The following is a 16,023-nucleotide window of genomic DNA, read 5'->3' on the forward strand; positions in this document are numbered from 1 at the left end:
CTCCAGCGATGTGTCATTGCCGACGGCGGTGTCAACGCGTGTCGCCGAGCGCTACAAAACTCATTTTTCGCAAAGTTGGGCCGCGTAGCGGGCCGCTGCAGAGTGCTCGTCCATACAAACAAAAGTTAATACAGACAATTCGATCACTACAGATCGAAACAAGATGTATTGATTGATTTGGTTTGCACGGGCCACCCCATTAAAGCTCAAGCCTGGACATTCGCAGCGTAAAAGACAACTCGTTCACACATTGTATGAAAGTGAAGATGACAGAGACTCAATTGGCTGCCATTTGAACACATATTGCGTTCGTGTTGTTGTCCATGAATGCCGGAGTGGCGATGTCACAGGGCGGTCAAAGTATTAATTTCAATATCAATTCAATTTTCGAAAATTGTGAAAAAGAGAAAGTGTGCATGCAGTATAGAGTCGACAGTAAAGTCGCGTGCCGTGCTTGGGATGCATGAGCACGTGGGATTTGCTCAAAAAGTAGTCCGACACGAGTTTTCCAAAATAGCTCCAATGCGTTCAAGATGGCTCGGAGGTCCATGGCTACTGGTAATACCTGCTGCCCGCGGCCACAGGGCGGATCTTTCGACCACTGAGTTATTGGCGATGGTACCGCCTTTCCAATCTCTCAATTAGCTGCCATGCCACACGTGGAGGCTCCAGCGATGTGTCATTGCCGACGGCGGTGTCAACGCATGTAGCCGAGCGCTACAAAACTCATTTTTCGCAAAGTTGGGCCGCGTAGCGGGCCGCTGCAGAGTGCTCGTCCATACAAAAAAAGTCAATACAGACAATTCGATCACAACAGATCGAAACAAGATGTATTGATAGATTTGGTTTGCACGGGCCACCCCATTAAAGCTCAAGCCTGGACATTGGCAGCGTAAAAGACAACTCGTTCACACATTGTATGAAAGTGAAGATGACAGAGACTTAATTCGCTGCCATTTGAACACATATTGCGTCCGTGTTGTCCATGAATGCCGGAGTGGCGATGTCACAGGGCGGCCAAAGTATCAATTTCAATATCAATTCAATTATCGAAAATTGTGGAAAGAGATTTTGCAACCTTCTCAAATCGCTGTAATATTTTCAGGGACGCTTTCTCTAGCTCGAGAGAGGCTGTATGCCGATGATCGTGGCTATCAAAGGCCTGCAAGTATTTGTTTTGAAACTCGCCAACAATTCTATACTTTAAGATGAAAGGAATATAGGTACACCCTCCTCGAATCACCAAGCTCGGACAGGCAGGAGGCGTGTTGAAGATTTGCCACGCGAGTTGCGTGTGGCTAGTCTTTGGCTTGCCTCTGATTGGCGGATTGGTAAATACAAGCCAGGATATGCTCGCCTCCAAGCTGCGCCGGTGCTTCTCGACCGAGGCCGCAACGAGCGCGCTCCACACGCTCTTCGCCTCGGTGGCGGCCCATGAGGTAGCGTGCCCATACGAATGGCGACTAAGAAGACACACAGATGTCGGCCGACGACGCCATGGCGCAATGGCGGCACGTCGAGTACGATGCGCTCGAGGCCTTTGCCAAGATCGACGGGCAGCGAGCGGCGCGGACGGGCTTCCCCGAGGTCGTTTACGCCGAGGGCAAGACGTCTTTGCAAGTAGCCTCGATCTTACTAGCGATGCAAAAGTCCACTGACGTGGTCATGGCCACTCGCGTCAGCGCCGCGATGGCCGCCGACGTCCTCGCTGAGCCTGGCCTCGAGGTACCGGCGTCTCTCTTCGATTCGTGCGCATGTCTTCTTGACTTGTAGCGTCTCGAGTACAACGCGGTGGCTCGCATTTTGGCCAAGCCCATTGTCGAGGCGAACCGCCCGCGTCTCAACAAGGTCGTTGTTGCAGTGCATACGCGCCCTCAATGATGTTGCACAGATTGTCTGCGTCTTGTGCGCCGGAACTTCCGACTTGCCCGTCGCAGAGGAGGCAGCCGTGACGCTCGGTACGTCATCGTCTTGACCTCGACCCAAGAAAACGATGAACGCGCAGAGCTCGCGGGTCTCGACGTGCGGCGCATCTATGACGTGGGGGTTGCCGGTCTGCACCGACTCTTGCGCCACCGCCGCGCAGTCGAGGACGGCGACGTCATCATCGTCGTGGCCGGCATGGATGGAGCACTGCCGGGTGTCGTCGTATGCATCCTTGTCTTGCTTGTTGTTGTATGCAGCCAAACGAGCAAGAATTCCTGGCGCTAGGGAGGTCTGACGACCAAGCCGATCGTTGCCGTGCCCACCAGCGTCGGGTACACCTGCATGTACCTTGCCACACTCCTCGAGAAATATGTACAGGTATGGCGCAGCATTTGCGGGGCTTGCGCCGCTGCTTACGATGCTCAACGCGTGCTCGCCGGGCGTCGGCGTCGTCAACATCGACAATGGATTTGGCGCCGCCGTACTCGCCCGTACGCTCTCTGCGCGAAGAGCTGGTGTTACAACCTTCTCGGACCTCTAGATCGCATCGTCGCTGCGCACCCCAAGACGCCATCGACGTAAATGCACAGGCACATCACGTTGATGTTAAAAAATGCAAAACGACGTGTACATATAAAAGCACAGGTCGGCTTAGTGCGAAAAGATGTCGGGCATGCGCGAGCCCGCAAACGTGTTGAGGTAGGCGTACGCGTGGCGCGGGGGCGCGGGGGGCTGTTGAAGGCGCTCGGAGAGTGGCGCCGCGTTCGGTCGTCCGATCGGACAGAACGAGTCAAAGCAGCTGGGAAAGTGCGACGCGAGGTCGTCGGGCTTGAACGGGCCAAGGCCGCACAAGATGCAGTGGTTCGTGCTGGGGAGGGCCGCTGCCGTTGGCGAGTGAACAACGGGGCAGCTAATGTCGCCGATCTGGATCGACGAAGGAGGGGCTTGGATGGACTTGGTCATTTTGAAAACTGAGCTCGAACCACACCTGCGCAGCAAGATCCGAGCCGCGGCCTCTCATTGGCTGGAATTTAGTCGACGGCGACATGCGATTGGCTGGATTTACAAGCCAGGCAGAAGGAGGCGGCAGATCGAACACGGCTGTGATAAAAGCGCTGCCACCGATTGGCGCTGTGACAGAGGAACAAGACGTGCCGTGCTTGCGCCAGCTCATCATCCACTGCATGTCTCGCAATGTGGCGGCTCGTACCGATATGGTCTCCTACCTCATGAGCTCAAAGAGACTCTGTAGTTCTCTCGCGATCTTACTGTACGAGTCTCTGGCCTGGCACGCTGCCCATTCCCGTTCAAATGCTTTCACAAACAGATCCAAAATTGGAATGTGTTTTTTGCGATCTTCAACGTAACCTCCTGGCATAGCTTCTGAAGCAGGCCTGCAATCCAGGCAAGTGCGAGTAGCTGGAGCAAATACTCATGATATGTGGCTCTAGAGCGGAAGGGTCTACCCTTTGGTAGATGTCATTATATACTTGGCGAGATGTACAAACGATTGCCGCGTCGCAAAGCCTATCTTGGTGTTCGAAAAGAGACTTATTGGATCGCAACAAACCGATGCTTGGACTTGTGTTTGAATCTTGGTGTTTCAAGAATGAACGCGAGATTCATTTGCCGTACGTGGCGCCGCGGCAGCGAATCTCGCGTGAAACTGCAGTCGCTCTGGACTGCGTTGCTGCGACGCAGTCGCCAGGATGCTCCGTCGCCTTCACACGCACGGCCAGCGCCACGCGCTGCGGCGCTTGGAGCACGCGATGCGTAGCGACCGACTCTTGTTGGTCCACCCCCAGCACACGCTCGAGCCCGCGCCTCGTGACGCACTTCGTACGAGAATGCTCCTCGCGGTGCTCGGCCTTGGCGCGCTGCATACGACGTTGAGTCTCGACGATGAGCGACCGCCTTTGTGGACCACCAAGGACGCGCCAGCTGTCGAGACAACCCTATCGTCCAAGAAGCCGTCGATCTTGATCGTCAACGACAACCTCCCAACCAACGTCAACGGTGTTGTGACATTCCTGAGCAACATGGAGCGGCACGCGTCCGCGTACAACGTCTCGTACTTGAACCCGTCGCAGTTTCCGCACATCGACTGCCCGGGCTACCCCGACATCAAGCTCTCGCTGCCCTTGCGCTTGGCCTCCAAGCTCCGGAGCCACCGACCCGACTTTATCCACATTGCCACCGAGGGCCCGCTTGGCCTCGCGACGCGACTCTACTGCGACTTGTATCGGATCCCATACAACAGCGCGTACCACACGCGCATTCCAGAGTACATGCACGTCGTCTTTGGCGTCCCAGAAGCGATTGGGTACTTGTACCTTCGCTGGTTCCATCGCAATTCGGCCGCGGTGCTCACGACGACCGACACAATGGTGCGTGAGCTGCGTCGACGCGGCTTCAAAAGCCCGATCCAACCCATGAAGTTTGGTGTCGACCGACGTCTCTTTCGCGCCGACCTGCGCCGACCACGCGAAACAAACGCCAGCGGACCGATCCTACTCAGCGTCGGCCGCGTCAGCAAAGAAAAGGGCCTCGACGCCTTCTGTGACCTCGACTACCCCGGTGCGACCAAGATCGTCGTTGGCGACGGCGCATACCGCAGCGAGCTCGAAGCGCGGTATCCCGAGATTCAATTCGTGGGTCTCAAAACCGGAGACGCGCTCGCCGAGTATTACGCCAACGCCGACGTCCTCGTCTTTACGAGCCGCACCGACACGTTTGGCCTCGTCATGATCGAGAGCCTAGCGTGCGGTACACCGGTCGCGGCGTTTCCGGTGCCTGGACCGTTGGACGCGATCGAGTGCGGCGTCACGGGCCATTTGAGCGAGGACCTGCGCGCCAGCATTGACGTTTGCTTGGGCTTCGACCGAGCGGCTGTGGCGGCCGCGAGCCAAGTGTGGTCCTGGGACCACTGCTGGGCGACGTTCGAGAAGCACTTGGTGCCCTCAGATAGCTAAGTCCGATGACTTTTGTCAAGTTTTATAACAAGTGCGTCTACACGTAGTGTCGGGTTGTTGGTCACGCGAAGATCGCAACGCTTTCGCGCCTCGAAACGGCCAATATCTTTGAGTGTGTATGCTATACAAACATCAAGAGGACAGTATCTGTTTGAATTAGCCAATCACATCGCGTGACGACCGTGTTCACACTATTTGGTCCAGTTTGCAATGACGTCCAAAGAGGCCGAAGCGGCCCAGATCATCAACGCCAACCTGAGCAGCGACGAAGCGCAAGCTCCTTCGACCAAGTCGCCGCTTGCTCTGGGCCGCGCTGAGAATCTTGCTGCTCCATGTCACTGCTTGTACGCTGAAGGCCATCGCTGCGACGCATGCAAGGACGCCGAGAGCGAGCCAAGGATACCAGCATCAGCGTACGAAGCGATCTGCCGTCATGACCGCCCAGAGCCAGACCCACAGGACGACTTTGTTCCAGCCACGTACTACAATCTCTCGCCGCGCAATTGCCCGAGCCACGAGGCCTTGGACTTTGTGGTTGCCTCGATGCACGATCCAATACCCTACTACCACCACGCTGCGTGCTGCGACCGCAACGAGCACGCGACCTTTGTAGCTGCCTCGGCGTTCGAACCAGCACCCTACAACCACAGTGCACATTCGGCGTGCTGCGACCGCAACGAGCACGCGACCTTTGTAGCTGCCTCGGCGTTCGAACCAGCACCCTACCACAGTGCACATTCGGCGTGCTGCGACCTCCTGACCTTTGTAGAGCCCTCTTCGTCGCCACGCGGCGTCTCCTCCGCACCATAGAGCCATAGCGATTCCTTTTGGCGTATATTTAATACTACGATGACGACGACGACGCGCCGCCCGGCTGATAGAGCGCACAGTCCTGGAGGCAGTGGGCCGCGATGCTATCAAAGAGCCACTAGAATGGGTGCATGAGTGTCCAGGCGCATACAATATGAATCGTACTTTGGGCGTGACGCACGACACGTTGGCTTGCGCCGCCCGTCGGTTGGGCTCGTAGCAGATGCAGTACTGCGCTTGCGACACGTTGTTGCAGACCTACCGATATGCCATCGATCAATGCGCAGCATCGACGGATGTCGTCCAACCTTGCCACCGGCGGCCGTGATGAGGCTGTGCAAAATCTCCTTGGGCGGCTCCATCCGACCGGCGGTCGCAATGCTAAAGAGGATACCGTCGAGGATGCCGCCTTGGCTTGTCGTCGACCCCGCGCGCTGGTTGTACGGCTCGAGGAGGTAGTCGGCTTCGGGCAGCCACGTGCCCGCTTCGAGCGACGCAAAAACCCACGCATCCGAGACGATAGACGCGCCGCGCGCAATGCCAAAGAGCACCTTCATTGTGCGCTTGGACGCGTCGGTTGCGATCACGTGCGTCATGGCGACGTTGGCGTCGACGATGCGGGTCGTGAGCTGCTTGGGGCACTTGGCATCAATGGCCGCGATCGTCGAGACAAGAACCTGCCGCGACGCCTCGTCCGCTCCGCTGATGGCGACGAAAAACCGCTTTGGACGGGTCTACGCACACGATCGAGTGTGTCCGATGGCATCGTTCGTACCTCTGTCTTCTCCTGCGATGCCGTGGTCGTCTTCTTGGTCGCGACGACCTTGGTCTTGGTCTTGGTGGTGTTTGCGGCGACAGACGTGACCTTTGCGGCGACAGGCTTGGCGGTCTTGACAGCCTTGCCTTTGCCAGCGGCCGCAGTGGATGCCGGAGGGTCCGCTGTGAGCTTGGCCTTGGTGACCTTGGCCTTTGACTCTGGCTCGGTTGCCGACTGCTTAGCCTTTACCTTGGTGGTGACGGGTGTCTTGGCCTCTGTCTTTGTCTTGGTTTGACTCGGCTGCGACGAAGGCGTCGCATTGGCAGATGTGGTCGCAGCCTTCTTCGTTGCGGGCTTCTTGGAGACTGTTGGTGTCGCCTTTGGTGATTTCTTGGTTGAGGCCTTACTCGCGGCTGTGGTCTTGCTGGCGGCCGTCTCCACCGCGGCCGGCGTCGTCGAGCGCGTGATCGTCGTCGAGCTTCTCGTTTTGGTCTTGAGTGTGACCTTGGAGAGGGACTCCTTGAGCTCACTGAGTGGCGTCACAGAGCTCGAGGGCTTTGGCGCTGTGACGGCGACCGCTTCGTGCTTTGCGCCGCAGATCCCGCAGTGCGGTGCGGTCGTCGGGTTCTCGAACGTGCACTTGGAACACGCCCACACGTTGACCTTTCCAGCGCACAATGAGAGGACGCTGTCTGCATAGACGGCGGTGGTACCTTGGGCTGCACGCGGGCTCGCTTCAGCGGCGGCTCGTCGACCACTTCCTCGGTCACCGTGCCCATGAGATCGTCGTCTACAATGCATCGTTTGCCGGTTTCCCTCGCAAGAAAGCAGCTGCACCATCTGAGAGCGGGTCGTCGCGGCTGAGCTGGAGCTGCTTGCGCTTTTGCGTGCTCTGCGGTTGGCGCATATAGGACGGCGTCACAACCTCGAGGCTCTATCGTGCCAGTGTGTCCTGGCGATCCATGAGCCATGTCTACATCATACCTCTCGCTTTTTCTTTCGCGGTGTCATCGTCGACTCGTCAAAGACGTCTTCGGCGCGAGGCTCCATCATGCTGCTGCGGCGCCGATTCTTGGCCTTGAGCGCGCCGGCTGGCGGCGGCGGCTCGGCGGGAAAGAACTTGGCCTCGGGCACGCGCGAGGCTGTCTTGACGCACGCTTCGACCCAGAGCGGGCCCACGAGGAGCACGTCCGTGCGCTTGAGCGTGGCGTCCCGCACCGCGCGCTTGCCGTTCACCTCCGACGTGCGTCGTCTCCTTGCCGAGCCGCTTGACGAGGCGCGCGCCGAGGTCCGTGAGCTTGCGCCCGACCTCGCCGGAGCAATCGACGTCCGTATCGCCCGTTATCATGTGGACGTCTACCAGGCAGCGCAGGCCCTTGAGGATCGCGGACGACGCTCCAGGCATTTCGTATTGGCCTCGGCGAAGGAGCTATCCGGATAATGTGGCCCGCGCGGCAAACCAGGAAACCCCGGGAAGTTGGGACTTTGGGTTTTTCCAAAAATCCCAGTCGCGCCTTGGGATAAACCGGACGAACGTGGTGGGAAACTTCACACCGAGATCAATCATCCCGGGCTCCGGCAAGCGTGAGCATCAGCCGCCTTCTTTACGCTCGCAACTACCTCAGAGCCCGTAGAGCTCTCGCAATTATATAGATACCAACAGTTTGCTCATGGCCAAGGTAACCAACCTACGAAATGCTGCCTCCGTAAAGCACCGCGCGAGAAGTCGACTGCACCCGCTGTCGCGAGCGTCGGCGTCGGTCGCCTGGAGTGCTGACCGAGCTCACAGCTCACACACCAAGGGAATAGTGTCAGTAGACCGTGCTTTCGATGATGTGGTTGCACTGGTGACCAGCTGTCAAATTGACATCGGCTTCTTGCGAAACCTTCGGCTAGCTGCCACAAGGGCAGCGCAAAGCCTCATAAAGAGTACATTCACGTGGGCGCGTGCCAAGCCTGTTGTTTGCGTGTTGCAAGAGCTCATCGCAGCTCTTGGTGCGCTCCTTCTTTGTGTGGCGACGATCTGCGACAGCAATCGAATGTGAATCTCGGACGGCGCTCTGAGACGGGTGGCACTGCGCGATCCGTGGTGTGCAGGTGCAGCGTTTGTCCTTGTCCTCGTGTTGCTCGGTCCCAGAAAACAGAGCGCGCTGGAGTACATAGGTACTCGACACCGTACTAGGCACGTGCTGGGATCCAATCCAAACGACTTCACCGGCGACGACATCAATCTAGGTACAGTCGCGAGCGTGCACGAAGTCTGTAGGAGATGCAAGGTGACACCAAGACCAGTGAGATGTGGAGTTGCCGGCATGGTTCTAACGACGATCATGGTGCTTGATTAGGGGTGCGAGGGCGGAAAGATAATCACGCAAGCGAGTTCGATGATACTTCCGAGCTCTGTCGCAGGCTCACCCTAGCGCCTCTAATAGCACCGTACGTTCGTCCATGCATCTTTGAGCCAAAGCGATGAGGCGTCTTTACGCCCGTCCAAGACGAACGCATCAGATTTCCCATGGCTTTTGCCGACCAACCCAGGGACTCTGCGCTGACGTCGCACACGATGCTGTGCAACGTTAGCTGCAACCGGTGTCTATGTACGGTTCGTGGCACGTCGAAGTCCGAAGCTCAAAAGGCGCGTGCCAGCATGTTCACGCAGCCTAATCGTAGTAGGTGATCACACCTTCGAGGCAGGACTGACGCAACGGGTCGCTCGTTCGCCACAGACTACGTCGACGACTGCCGAGACCTCGTCGACCACCGACGCCTCTTCCATTATGAACAAGAGACGACAATGTGAATGGTCTTTCGTGCACGGTTCAACTTGACGCGAAGCGAGCACATACACGTCCACAGTACGTACAGTCATCTTTTGGTCCAAGCTTGGGACCTCGGATTCACCATGTGACGGGAGGTTAGTCAAGGTCGGAAAAGTAGATGCGACTGGGTGCGGAAATAATTCTACACCATGAATCAAAGGGGTTTTACCATCAAGCGCCCACCCAAGAAACCATGCGCGCCTTCTTCGCGTCGCCCGTGGCATTTCAAACTACTACTGTACGACGTCAACTCCTTCAATAAAATCTGATAGTTTCACAAGCAACCTTGTCGCCACACTCGGAGGCTTAGCAGCTACCGGGTACTAGAAAGCGTACGACAGGTTGGCCATGTTATTGTTTAAAGTGTGCACGTGTAAACTGTACCCGTCTTTGACCTGCATGTACAACATGCCGTCGCGAAGAAGTCTTGGTCGTGACGACTCCAATCCATCTCGTCCACCTGGTTTTAGTCAACGATCGACTAACCGGCCGTTGGGTCACCGCTTTACCACCAGAGTGTGATGCGCAACCAACAAGGAGGAACTAAACTATTCCCTCTTTTCTCTGCTTGTACGCATTGGTTTCCCTACAGCCCGTTCCTTCTGCAGTCCTCGGAAGCCACGCGCAGATCGCATTTCCGCGATGGTTGGGACGAGTGCTTGTACCGAGCCTGCATCCAGGGGCCCTTTCTATTCGCCGTTGCGATGAGGCACGACCGCCAACCGAAGCTTCACCGAAGATTGCTACAGGGTGAGGGCGTCAAGGCCATCATCCATACAAAGAGGCCGTATACAGTTTTTATACCTAACCGCACACACTCTGGGGGTTAGCAAAGGCGCGGAGAGCGTTGGTAGTCGCGATGCATCTCGCGCCAGCTGGTGGCCATGCGCCATGTCGAATGGGGCGCCAATACAACTTCAACGAGTGCCGATGGCTGGTTGCATCGTCAGTTTCCAATTTGCGCGATCGACCTCAAAGCATGTTTGCCACTTCGAGTCTGCCCGACGACCACGACAGTCACTTGTCGCACGACGACGAGACCGCGTCGAGCTCGGGCGTCAGCAGCGTCGCCAGTCCCGAGCGGAAAGCGCGCCGCCGCCGCCGCGTGCTCACCAAGGAGCAGCTCGAGCTGAACCGGGCGCGGTCCCGCAAGTACTACGCCCGGAACCGCGACGTTGTCCTCGCCAAGCTCCGCGCACAGTACGTCGAGAACCGCGAGAAGGAGCGCGACCGCCAGCGCGACAAGTACCTTCGCAACAAAGCCCGCAAGCTCGAGATGAAGAAGCTCGCCGAGTCGGCGTCGACCCCACTGAGCCTTGCCTACATCCTCAACTAAATTGCCGCGTCCTTATCTATTATTTAATACGACAAATCCTCCCAACCACGTCAACAAAACCAATATTGCTGACGACGCCGAGGCATCGAGTCTTCATCTCTAAGAGCTATGATGACAAGACGACCGCGGACAAGACGACCGCGGTCGTAAGCATTCTCGTTTGCGCTACGACCTTGGAACGACAGACAGCCTATATGTATGCACTCCCATGGAGCTCTGATTCGAGATCGGCGTCGTCCTGTTGTGCGCGATTACGCAAGAAATTGGCGGCCCATGTCTTTGCGTCGACGACCACAATGCTCGCCCCGCTCCAGCGCCAGCCACGAGCGAGTCAGGCGCGCCATAGACAGTCCATAAGATTCAAAAACGATCTAGTAGAGCGAGCGACTAGAGAGCTCTACACGGTTCCCGGTCTTCGTTCGGACCTTTTGTGTCGCGTGGACGGGGTGGTACTCGTTTCGATTACGAGATCAGATCGAGTGTGTGGCCATCGTTGGGTCCCACAAAATCCCAGCACCAAAAACGACTTGCGCAGCACGCGATGGGTGGACGCGTGTATTGCACTACATGGGAGCGTCTCGAGATCACTCGGCGTCGCCTTTGCATCCTTTGCATCCTTTGCTAGCTGAGTGGTATCACGCGTCTGGTGACCCAAAAGTTGTGCACAAGACTGCTGCCCACCCACCGGCAATAACGTCCGCTCGTTAGCACTGCGTCGGTGTGAATGCGTCTGTTCGTATTGATGGTCCGCTGCAGGAAAACACGGCTTCCGATCAAGGTCAGTTCTCCACGCGTCGGGTTCTTAGCACGTGGCTATTTTCTGGGGCACTTTTGATGGTGCGGTCAGCATTCCTTGCACCAAATGTAACTTCGCGCCAAAACCGCCTGCCGATGCGCCACCGAAGATTGACTGCTTGAGGGCCGTAGAGGTGGCGACGAAGAAGAGGCCAAGGTGCACGACTTCAATCCGACGCTACAACGAACGCTAGGTCAAGTAAGCGAGCGAACACAGTAGAAGGTTGGAAGACCAGCCCTCGGTGTGATTGTCGATAAAGCTGATTTTCACCACGAGGAGCACGTGGGCATGTGGCTGCCTTCATGCCTGGGCCTTTTACGGTCAGGTTGGCTCCATTGGTAGCTGCATGAGCTGGCTTTAGAGGGGGCCATCGTGACGCTCAACCGGCCACGAATATGCAACAGTGTCTTCTCCGGATCCTTGCATCGCGCGAAATGCTCGTTCGATCGGGTCAGCGCCGCTGCTTCAACCAAGTACTACAAGCACCGAACGCTCCAACGGTCTTCTGATGCGTACGTCCGAGCCAATCGACGCAAATCTCATCACAAGGTGCTTGGTGATCGTTCCCTGCTCCTTGTCTGACCCATGTTAGCTACAGTCTTGCATCAATTGAGCAATATATTTGTATTGAACAAGACAATATAGTGCTCTCTTGAACGTATACGTCATCATCCGCGCACACGATCCTCTACCGCTTGCGCCAGGAGGCTTGCGCACGGGACTGCGTCGCTTCTGACGAGCCTCGTGATTTCGTCGGGAGCCTGCATGCCCCAGCGTGGTATCGCAGGCACGGAAGGTCATCGCCGATCTCGAACTGCGCGCCACATCGTATCCGGCTGAACAGAGATATCCGGTTAATCGCCGAGCATTACCGGCCTAGAACTTTGCCGACAGCACCTTCTCCGAAGCGCCCGCCTGCCCCTGCCCGATGACATCCAAGCTCAATCCGAACGCCGGCGCCTGGGTGCCAAGGTGCGCGCTGCCATGCGTCCTCACCTCACGCACATCGGTAGCTTCGTATCGTCCGTCGACGCTAGCCCGCCACCGGCGACCGCGCAATCCCCGGCCAAGCCCAAGAAGGCCACGACACCTTGCCATGCGGTCAAGGCCAGCCCTCCGCGCGCGCCGCCGGCGCCGATTGTAGCAACCGTGCGTCGTCACAATCGTAGCAAGCTTCTCTCACACTCTTCTCTAGCCTGCTGCAACGGCGGCGGCGCCAGGCCGAATAAGCGTACGCACCATGAAGGGCGTCTTCACGGCCACCAACGTCTCGTTATGCTTGTAGATTGGCTCCAAAGTCAAGGGTCGTCTGCATTATACGATTGCCGAGCTCTTGCAGGTACGATCTCGCGACCTCTTGAGGTTGCGACCTCATATTCTTGCTGTAGTTTCGGACGCTGTGCACGGCGCTTCCGCCGGACCTCGAGCTCGGCCCTATCCTTTCGGGTGGCGCGCCAAAGCCCGTCAAAGCGACCAAGAAGGAAAAGGGCGCGGCGAGGGCGCCCATGCTGCACTACGACCCGTCTGCGCTCTCGTTCTTCAAGGTCGATTGATCGATGCGACGGACGACGCTGATGATCGGACAATAGGACGGTGCTGCGAGTGCCGCCAAGCAGCCCGTCAAGCCCACCGACAACCCCGAGAAGGAAACCAAGGACGCGATCTCTGCTATTGAAGCGTACGTAGGCCCAACACACTGCGGCGTTGTAACCAGGCACGTAGCATCTTGGCGTCACCGAGCCACGACGCGTGGCTCGGCCAAATCCAGTCGGTTGCCGTCACGTGCACGCCGACGCTCCAAGCCGTCGTCGGTCTGTTGTTTGACCGCGCGATCGCAGCGCCCTCGGCCAGGTACGAATGCTTTCAACTGCGATCGGCTGAGGGGATGAAATCATCGTCTGCGTAGCGAGCCGTATGCAGCCCTCTGCGCATCGCTCTCCGAGTCGCTGCCCGAGTTCAAGGACGGAGCCCGCACGGTCAACTTTCGTCGTGTCCTGCTCACCAAGTGCTACGAAGCACTCGTCGAAGAGCCCTCGTCGCCGGTGCGTCCTGCTTGCCATACCTCCTGTATCGTCATCATCCCGTGCAATATGTAGCACGCGTGGCGCCGCCAATGCATGCTGGGCAACGTTGTCTTTGTCGGCGAGCTCTTTCGCCGGTACGTGAACTCCGCGACGAACTCGACCGTCCACGTTTGCGTGTAGACAACTGCTCACCGAGAACGTCATGCACGTGTGCGTGGCCATGATGCTCGACAGCGACGATCAGTGCAGCGACGTCGTGCCCGAGGCCAATGTGCTAGACGCTGCGTGCCGGCTCTTGCTGCTCGTGGGCGACCTCCTCGACGGCTCGTCGCCGGCGTCCCGCCGCACGATGGACGAGTACTTTGACGCGCTGCAGCGACTGGCATGTCTCTCGACGCTGCCGTCCGCACTGCGACCGCTTCTCCAAGAGGTAGTTGATCTCGATCGACGTGGCACTCATCGTCTCATGTTCAGACGCTGGACGCACGGTCGGGCGGCTGGGTTCGGAAGCGCGTCGACGGATGACGCACCGCCTATTTAACGTGTGTACGACTAGGTTTTTCGAGTAATAGACGACAGCAGCAGCTACAGAGATCGATGTACGCACAACGTACGAAAACGTACGGCCTCGTTGAAGTGGGTGCGAGACGGAGGGCGGGCGAGATTCGCTGGCGTTGGCGCGGGAATCTCCAAGGGAATGCACGGCTTCGAATTCGGCGTTCCAAAGTGGACAGCAGCAAGCTACTTGGAAGCGTCCGTGAACCAGCGCGCGTCGATGCGACCACAGATCTGCGTGCTCGTGTTCTACCAGCGGCGTACTAGATCTTAGTGGGCCCTGCGTGGGCTTTCTACTGCTATCACGCTTGCCTTCCATCATGCGGTACCTGCTACGAGCTACGACAAAGGAGAGCCAACCATGGACGCCCATGAGACTTGCAACAGGAAAAAGGCCGCTCCTTTAAATACCCAAACATGTACGCCTTTCTCTCGATACTCCACAACCTCGTCTACGACGACGCGACGGAAATCTGCGCGGCCGTCCGTCGGGGCACGGTGAACTCCATCGTCGCCGGCGCCTTGGAGTAGCTCGCCTTCTTCTTCGCCTTCTTGACCGCCGGCTTCTTGGTCGCCTTAGGCGACTTGCCCACGAGCGCATAGAGGCCGTCGACTTCGAGCTCGCGAATGCGCTCATAGTCGGCTTGGAGCACACTCGCATCTTCGTGCACCATGAGGACGCACCCGGGCGTCGTAAACATGTCGATCGTCGGCGCCATGACGACGCCTTCCGTGTGGCGAATCTTCTTGTCCACGTACGAGGCCATCGCCTCAATCTCGGCGAGGCCTGGCATCGCCTGCAGCGTCCCGTGCTCGTACGAGACGAGCGTCGTCTTGATGCCGTGGGCCCGCAGCGACGTGGGCATCTTGGGCAAGGCTTGGAACGCCGCCTTGTCAAAGTAGGCGTCGAGCGTTGCGCCGACCTGGTTGTAGCCCTGGCACTTGTCCAGGATCGGCATGTCCGTGCCTTCGCGGCCGTGGCAGCGCGCGCCAATTTCAATCAAGCACGGCTCGCCCTTGACAAACTTGACCTCGGCGTGGCCTGGACCATGGTTGATCGAGAGCACGTCAAGGACCTTGCACACATAGTCAACAATCGAGACGACCACGTCGCCCTTGGCTTCACGGAGAAGCGCACCAAAGTAGACAAACGCCGCGCCGTTGGCCGACCGCTTGTCGTACTCCCAGACCGCGACCACCTTGTGCTCGCCGTCGCGGGAGACCGTATCAATGACATACTCGGTGCCTTCGAGGTACTCTTGCACGAGCAGCGCTTGGTTTTGGATGCCGAGGTGGTTCACCTTGCCAAGCACCGTGTCGTACGCCTTTTGCACGTCCTCAAGCGACGTGCAGAGCGAAACGTCGTCGCTGCCAGCGCTGTCGACGGGCTTGACAATGACGCGGAACGGCTCGGGCTTGAGATCGTTCTCAATGTAGGCCTTGGCGTCGGCAAACGTGGGTGCGAGGCACTGCAGCACGGCGCGCATGCCCGCGGCGCGAATCTTCTCGCCCATAATGTACTTGTTGCGGCGGCCTTCCGAGCCGGCCGACCCGTTCGTCGTGAGGTTCAAGCGCTCCGAGAGGCGGTCCGTGAGCGGCACGCCGGGCTCGGCACCGGCAATGACGCCAACGATGGGGTGGCCAAAGCCCACGACCGCGCGCAACACCTTGCTCAACTGCTCGTCCGAGTGGTCGCTGCCCACGTTGAAGACTTCGCCGACAAACTTGCGGCGAAACGTTGCCGAGAGCGTGTCCATCCAGTCCTTCATGGCCTCTTCCGTGTCGCTGTAGACTGCAATGCATGCATAGCCCCGGTCCATGACCTGCTCTGCCAAGCACATGCCGGTCGAGAACGGGTCGACGACGATGACTGCGTCAACCTGCAGCATCGGCTCCGGCGTCGGCGTAAAGATGGTCATGGCAAGTGGCAGTCAAGGGTCAAATGGGAAATGACCGACCCGGCGCGGGTGTGTGATGTCATCCGGTTAGAACGCGCGGCGCGTCCGGATACTCTCTTGAAATGAGTAT

At 58.0% G+C, this 16,023-nt stretch overlaps 8 protein-coding genes across 8 annotated transcripts; 5 read left to right on the plus strand and 3 right to left on the minus strand.

Annotated features, from left to right (window-relative positions):
• Positions 1-1,333: 1,333 nt before the first annotated feature.
• Positions 1,334-2,508, plus strand: SPRG_08595 (hypothetical protein; the record flags this gene model as incomplete). The annotated part of the gene is made up of 7 exons (XM_012347839.1): positions 1,334-1,439; positions 1,480-1,748; positions 1,849-1,958; positions 2,006-2,148; positions 2,212-2,258; positions 2,305-2,417; positions 2,468-2,508. Exons 1-7 carry the CDS (start codon positions 1,350-1,352, stop codon positions 2,506-2,508), a joined length of 813 nt encoding a protein of 270 aa, XP_012203229.1. The 5' UTR covers positions 1,334-1,349.
• Positions 2,509-2,577: 69 nt separating this feature from the next.
• SPRG_08596 (hypothetical protein) lies at positions 2,578-2,889 on the minus strand (the record flags this gene model as incomplete). Its single annotated transcript, XM_012347840.1, has 2 exons — positions 2,578-2,836; positions 2,882-2,889. The coding sequence occupies 2 exons, from the start codon at positions 2,887-2,889 to the stop codon at positions 2,578-2,580; spliced, it is 267 nt and encodes an 88-aa protein (XP_012203230.1).
• A 746-nt stretch (positions 2,890-3,635) lies between these two features.
• On the plus strand, positions 3,636-4,898 carry SPRG_08597 (hypothetical protein; the record flags this gene model as incomplete). The annotated part of the gene is made up of 1 exon (XM_012347841.1): positions 3,636-4,898. One exon carries the CDS (start codon positions 3,636-3,638, stop codon positions 4,896-4,898), a length of 1,263 nt encoding a protein of 420 aa, XP_012203231.1.
• A 210-nt stretch (positions 4,899-5,108) lies between these two features.
• Positions 5,109-5,708, plus strand: SPRG_08598 (hypothetical protein; the record flags this gene model as incomplete). Its single annotated transcript, XM_012347842.1, has 1 exon — positions 5,109-5,708. The coding sequence occupies one exon, from the start codon at positions 5,109-5,111 to the stop codon at positions 5,706-5,708; it is 600 nt and encodes a 199-aa protein (XP_012203232.1).
• A 34-nt stretch (positions 5,709-5,742) lies between these two features.
• Positions 5,743-7,813, minus strand: SPRG_22222 (hypothetical protein; the record flags this gene model as incomplete). The annotated part of the gene is made up of 8 exons (XM_012347970.1): positions 5,743-5,826; positions 5,874-5,966; positions 6,017-6,442; positions 6,484-7,128; positions 7,179-7,255; positions 7,303-7,399; positions 7,450-7,662; positions 7,709-7,813. 8 exons carry the CDS (start codon positions 7,811-7,813, stop codon positions 5,743-5,745), a joined length of 1,740 nt encoding a protein of 579 aa, XP_012203360.1.
• Positions 7,814-10,247: 2,434 nt separating this feature from the next.
• On the plus strand, positions 10,248-10,687 carry SPRG_08599 (hypothetical protein). The gene has a single exon (XM_012347843.1). It carries the CDS (start codon positions 10,264-10,266, stop codon positions 10,618-10,620), a length of 357 nt encoding a protein of 118 aa, XP_012203233.1. The 5' UTR covers positions 10,248-10,263; the 3' UTR covers positions 10,621-10,687.
• Positions 10,688-12,294: 1,607 nt separating this feature from the next.
• Positions 12,295-14,068, plus strand: SPRG_08600 (hypothetical protein). Its single transcript, XM_012347844.1, has 11 exons — positions 12,295-12,388; positions 12,430-12,556; positions 12,612-12,647; positions 12,702-12,755; positions 12,805-12,960; positions 13,006-13,094; positions 13,139-13,267; positions 13,323-13,458; positions 13,513-13,574; positions 13,621-13,870; positions 13,915-14,068. The coding sequence occupies exons 1-11, from the start codon at positions 12,345-12,347 to the stop codon at positions 13,963-13,965; spliced, it is 1,134 nt and encodes a 377-aa protein (XP_012203234.1). The 5' UTR covers positions 12,295-12,344; the 3' UTR covers positions 13,966-14,068.
• Positions 14,069-14,375: 307 nt separating this feature from the next.
• Positions 14,376-15,932, minus strand: SPRG_08601 (hypothetical protein). Its single transcript, XM_012347845.1, has one exon. It carries the CDS (start codon positions 15,912-15,914, stop codon positions 14,448-14,450), a length of 1,467 nt encoding a protein of 488 aa, XP_012203235.1. The 5' UTR covers positions 15,915-15,932; the 3' UTR covers positions 14,376-14,447.
• Between the last annotated feature and the right edge of the window lie 91 nt (positions 15,933-16,023).

This window comes from Saprolegnia parasitica (assembly GCF_000151545.1).
Source record: "Saprolegnia parasitica CBS 223.65 unplaced genomic scaffold supercont2.39, whole genome shotgun sequence".
NCBI lineage: Eukaryota > Oomycota > Saprolegniomycetes > Saprolegniales > Saprolegniaceae > Saprolegnia > Saprolegnia parasitica.